Source organism: Sinocyclocheilus rhinocerous, unplaced genomic scaffold (assembly GCF_001515625.1).
Source record: "Sinocyclocheilus rhinocerous isolate Xijiao unplaced genomic scaffold, SAMN03320098_v1.1 scaffold9822, whole genome shotgun sequence".
NCBI classification, from domain to species: domain Eukaryota; kingdom Metazoa; phylum Chordata; class Actinopteri; order Cypriniformes; family Cyprinidae; genus Sinocyclocheilus; species Sinocyclocheilus rhinocerous.
In genome coordinates, this window is record NW_015655037.1 from 9298 (window position 1) to 15594 (window position 6297).

The following is a 6297-nucleotide window of genomic DNA, read 5'->3' on the forward strand; positions in this document are numbered from 1 at the left end:
AACTTTTTCTCCCTCACATGAAATCCCCTCCCTCGTGAACATCCACTACAATGACAGAACTTCACTCAATGCTGCTCAAAATGTTACAATGCCTCCGCTTTGGGGTCTGTCTGTAATGGGTTTAATCTGTTTTTTACAACACACGGGCAATATAATCACAGATGGGAGCTTACCCATGTTCCCAGAATCCTATGTTACCCAGTGTAATGGTCTGTTAACACTAACACTGTTAATTTAACACTGGGGACGTTGCTGTGATTTCACCCACGGAATTTCACAGACCAACGGTAAATGTGACAGCTCCTTTGCATTGTTATGGGATGCAACGAAGTTGTACAATTTTGTATACATTTTTAAAGCATTCTTTCACACTAAAATCATGTTAACACATTTGTTTTCACATCTTGTGGATGTAGTATTTAAATAATGAGTATTTTGAATGTTTAGGGATCGGCCCTGTTTACTTCCATTGTACGTGTCACTTATAAACCTGATTTATGCTGTTTTAAAGAAAAGGAGGGACGAGTGAAGCGAACCTTTAAAGAATATACTCACATCTGACATTCAGCTGCACATCAGGTGATGTGTAAATGTGTCCATGTAGAGCACAGCTGTATCTGCCTGCATCCTCTCTTCTGACTGACTGCAGCAGGAGTTGATTGTTTCCGTCTCTTCTCTCAGTTAATGGCTGTGAGTTTCTGTACCAGATGAATGTTGCTCTTTCAGTCAGAGTGCAGCTGCTTTTACATATCAGACGGACATTTTGACCCTCTGTCACTCTCTCAGGAGCCTCCACCTGAAGATCTGAACACAACACACACATTATATCTAGTGCTGCTGTCATACACTGATTATTATTCAACATAATGCACAGAAGAAGAGCTCAGCCTCATGAAAGTCACCTGTGACAGTAAGAGTCACTCCTGGAGTGCCAATCCATTTCTCATCAGGTACATTAGTAGTGAATCTGCAATAGTACATGCGTTCATCCTTCTGTGTCACATGACTCAGTCTGATGGTGCAGTTCTGCTGTTTGTCTCCCAGATACTGAAGCCTCTGACTGTATTCAGAATCCTCAGACAGATCTGGAAACTCTTCATGTTTCTCTTTAACTTGTGTTTTGGTCCAAAATGCTGTTATGATCTGATTTCCAGTAGGGTATCTAAAAGTGCAGCTCATTGTCACTGTTGACCCCTTCAGTGCACAGATGTGTGAATGTCTGTAACTCACATCCCAACCATACTGGCCATAAACACCTGGAACACACATTAAAGGAATCGTTCACCCAAAATGAATCTTTTTTCACAAATTCCAAGTTGTCTCAAACTTTAAGGCTGTCATAAAATACATTAATTTTAATTCAACATGTTATACTCTAATGTGGGAGTTTAGGTAAACTTTAGTTTTTTGAACTGACTGAACTTTACTTGATAATGTATTTTTGATTAATACAAAACAAGTTTATGAAACTTTTAAAACAAGTTTATGAAACATTTAACAGGGAGTCAAATGATTTGCAGACCCCCAGTTAAAGAAAGTCACAAAGAACAAGTTTATTTCATTACCAACAACAGAATATTAATTTTCCAATAGGACTGACTCACTGTGAATCACGAGCAGAATCAGCAGAGGAAGAGGAGGAGCCATTCTGACTGACGTCACTACAAGACCAATATAACACACACAACATGAGAAAAACAGTCTTTAGCTTCAAAAACATCTCCATAAAGCAGTTTTCAATGAGAATATCTCATATCGAGTAAATCAGTGGTTCTGTGACAGTAAGAGTCACTCCTGGATAACCAAGCCATTTCTCATCAGGTACATTAGTGGTGAATCTGCAATAGTACATGCGTTCATCTTTCTGTGTCACATCACTCAGTATAAAGTTGCAGTTCTGCTGTTTGTCTCCCAGATACTGAAGCCTCTGACTGTAGTCTTTAGCTTCAAAAACATCTCCATAAAGCAGTTTTCAATGAGAATATCTCATATCGAGTACATTAGTGGTTTCTACAACAGTATTAATCAGACTATATTCACATGTTAATCAGAGTAACTCTTACCGTGTTCTGCTGAGTCTAATCTCCAGCAGCCGTTAAACTGAGTTCACACGGTTTGTTTTAAAATATCCCTGCAGACAGATATATTTCTTCCTCTTTTTTGGGTGCTGCCCACACACGCAACTTTAAACAGCTTTCCGTCATGATCCAATGGCATTTATTGATAATTAAACCCAATATTCTTAAACAGTTGGAAATGAAGATGACATCTTTTATTGTTGTTGTAGTCCATCACTCTGACTGATCAGTAAATGACATATTTCTTTTCTCTCTTACTGTAGTAGGACTTTATAGTCTATTTTTAACGGGCTGCCCCGTAACAAGACAGGAACAACCCAAACGAAACCACTTACAAAAGATTCACACTAATTAAACCACTTTCTAAATACTCAAATAAAATACAAATAACTCATTCAGGAATAATGATAAAAAATGTCTAAATACATGACTGCAGCTTACAGATAATAATCAAATGACACTATGAAGCTTTCAGAGTAACAGGGAAATTTGCTGTCACATGGTCAGATGGTGTTAATCAATTTCCTGAACACGCAATGTTTGTCTTTCTTCACAGAAAAGTACTTCTTCATTTTTATAGACAGTAAGTGTTTGCACAATAACATCAAAATGCACGTTTAGATGCATGTCCAATTATAATCATGCATTTCTTTGAGGCAGGAACATGTAATTGCTTTGCCTTATAAAATAATCAGGCTACAATATATAAATAAAATAATCAAATAAAAAAATTAAATAAAAACAGTAAATCAAAACTAAATAAGTGAAATAAAAAAATTAAATAAATACATAAAGTCAAACATGAATTACTTAAAAAGAGAAATAAACAAATTAAATTAAAACAGTCAATATGAAAAAAAAAATACATGAAAAGAAACAAATTGAATTAAAAATAAGCAAATAAGTTCAATTAAAACTGTAAATAAAACCAATAAATAAATCAAATACAGATTAATAAATTAAAAGCAGTAAATTATAAATCAATCTTCTAACCTTGAGGATGGCCAGACTTTACCTCCGCTGCCCTGAAGAGGGAGCTGCTTTTCAGCTCAGACTGAGACTGTTTTTGTGTTTACTGATCCATGTGCGTTAGGGAAGTGTAACACACACACACACACACACACACACACACACACACACACACACAGATAATATATATCTAGTATTTAGTGTGAGAACAGGTAGTGTGAGTTGAGGTTGAAGCAGGCAGTCATGAGAACCGTCATCCGTCATAATATATTCAGTGTGTGAGAATGGCACTTTTTACTCTCTCTTGTGCTTGATACCTTTGCTGCCCTGAAGAGGGAGCTGTTTTTCAGATCAGACTGACACTGTGTTTGTGTTTACTTAACCATGTGCATTAGGGAAGTGTAACTCACACACAACTGAACACACACACACAATATCTACCAAATAGTTAGCATGAGAACAGGTAGTGTGAGTTGAGGTTGAAGCAGGCATGAGAACCTCCACGTCCATCAGTTTCTCAGGTACAACATCCATCATAATATATTCAGTGTGTGAGAATGGCACTTTTTACTCTTCACTGTGCTTGATATCATTGATAAACACCACAATTCAGCAGACTAACAGTGAGATGACATCTGTCAGCAGTTCTTGGTCTTTCAGCGCTGTGGCTGATGGAGAACTCGCTGGCTGTTAACATCACTGGATCTGTGGGGAGCAACATCTCAGTCTCCTGCAGCTATCCTGAAACCTACCAGAATAACAGCAAGCACTTCTGCCAGACGAGCGGCTCGTTTGCTCCAGGAGATCTTCAGTGTGTTCACACCACACAACCAGAGTCCAGGTCTGAAGGAGCGAGGCTGGCTCTTCTGGATGACACCAGCGCTCATGTTCTCACGGCAAACATCTCTAGACTGGCTCCAGAAGACTCTGGAAAGTACTGGTGTGGTGTAGATATCGCTCTGCTGCCAGATTACACCTCACAGATCTGGATAACAGTCACCAGTGGTGAGATACACAATAGCTGAAGATGCACTATGCTATACTCAAATAGCCCATATGTACACAAGAAGTTGATGTGACGTGTAATTTTACTGTCCTCAGAGAAAAAGGCTTTGTGTTTATTCATTCATTTACAGCAAAGAACACTGATTTTGTCCATAAACACACTATTATCTGTTCAAATTTATTTGGAAATTGTACAATGAAAATACAAACGTTATTTAAATAGAGTGGCACTATCAAATGAGTCAAACATTTGATCGTGAAATGATACTTTAAAAATAGACAAAAATGTAGTAAATTAATAATAAATAAAGCTAGTCAAATAAATAGATAAGTCAAAAATAAATAAATTAAAATGAAGTTCAATTACTCAGTCCTCCAGTGTGATGCCTATGCATAATAAAGATATTTTCAGCATTAATAAACATTAGACCAATTTGTGTGAGTCTAACTCCATCTAAAGCTATTTTAACAGCTCCTTTTACAATGTGCTCGTGGTTTATAAGACTTACTGTCAATGATACAATGAACAATTTGTACTTTATAAACAGCAGGACTATTGAAAACCTGTTTCTCATCAACCCGTGTTATGATTATAATTGAGATCACTATCCGTTTGGCATCATAAACACTGACATATAACAGTGCTGGGGATTTCTGAGGTGCCACTGAGTCTCATATGGGTTTCAGATGGGATGTGATACAGCATGGTCTTCCTCTTACGCGTCTCATAATGAGTCAGTGTGAGAAGTGAATTCACACACACACACACACACACACACACACACACACACAGAGAGAGCTCAAGCACACCAACACCATCTGATCCATTTGAAACCACATGGCCTACAGTTTAACACATGCTTATATGTCTCGCCCTATAAAGACAGTCAATTGGACTTCACTTTAACACTCACATTCTGTTGAAGCCCATGATACTTTAATGGGAAAATCTTTGGAGTAAAAAGGCTGATATAATGCCAAAATATACATACTATCATTTTATGGCAGCAAATGATAAATTACAAAAAATTTTAAATTCATTTAACACTTATTTTACTTAATAAAAACACTTAATTCCTTTATCATTTTAAAGTGATAGTTAAAACATTTAACAAGAACAAACAAGACTACACATCTATTCATGGTATAATAGATAATGGATCATATGGTGCATTCAAGTCATGTTGGATAGATTGTAATTATGAGTTGAACGCACATGAATGCCACCACAGAGTCATTATTACGAGAGGGAAACTCAAAATTTATGCAGCATCTGTTTTGATGGTAAATTTGTTGAAATGAATAAAATGTTTGGTTTTTTTTGGTCATGTACAATAAAAGTAGGCCTATATACTGTAATTTACATATACAAAATATTATATTAATGTATAATTACCATAGAATATATAATGATTCAGTTTACATCACCTTCATAAATTGAATATTGATTGTTGACAGAGACTCAACACGAACAGAAGATGAGATCTACACAGAACTGGACAGCAATAGACAGAGTCATGTGTACCAGAGTCTCACAGCTGATTCTCTTCATGAATCGATCTATCACACTATTGATCACGACTGACTGAACACTGAATCCTCACCAACAGCCAATCAGGATCCCAGATTCTCTGATCATCCAAACATGAGTCAACATCCAAACTTTTTTGTGTTGCTTTCACAAAATCAGCTTAAGATGGTATTTTACTTATTAAATTAATACAAAAATCATTCTCATTTGTCTCACGTAGTTTTATTAACCCATTTGTGCCTACATTTTTATGAATGGTTTCATGCATATAGTCATGTTAATACTGTCCTATGTGAACATATTATGTGCATTTATTTTCCCCAGGGTTTTTTTTTTTTTCTTGAAAATCGTATTTGAATACATCTATATGTTGTATTCACCCCTTCAATGTAACATTTGAATAGGAGGAGAGCTTTTGGCATCTAACTCAAAATAACTGCTTTCAACAGATCAATCTTTATTCATAAACACATTTATTATGCATTAAAGTCCAAGAACATTTGATGCAAACCCAAAAAAGGCTGCATCTAGCTTATAATCTCTTGAATATGAAAACACAACAAGTCCATTTGTCTTAAAGCGGTGGAACATAGTGCAGAACAAAGTGCAGCCATTAAGTTGCCCCAACAGGGTATTGTGATTCAAAAAGTTAAATGAAAATAAATAAATAAAGATAAATAGAATGAAGAAAATATTACATCTATATAATAAAAA

The 6297-nt window shown here is 36.0% G+C and overlaps 1 protein-coding gene across 1 annotated transcript in view; it reads right to left on the reverse strand.

The window, feature by feature from the left end:
* Positions 1–2105, reverse strand: part of LOC107717923 (B-cell receptor CD22-like) — a 9431-nt gene extending 7326 nt beyond the window's left edge. Inside the window, exons 1-4 of the mRNA XM_016524826.1 lie at positions 2064–2105; positions 1605–1661; positions 903–1256; positions 556–804 (exon numbers count right to left, since the gene is read on the reverse strand). Of these exons, the coding sequence (XP_016380312.1) occupies positions 556–804; positions 903–1256; positions 1605–1647 (646 nt within the window). The 5' untranslated portion in view covers positions 1648–1661; positions 2064–2105. The remainder of the gene's footprint in view (positions 1–555; positions 805–902; positions 1257–1604; positions 1662–2063) is intronic.
* Between the last annotated feature and the right edge of the window lie 4192 nt (positions 2106–6297).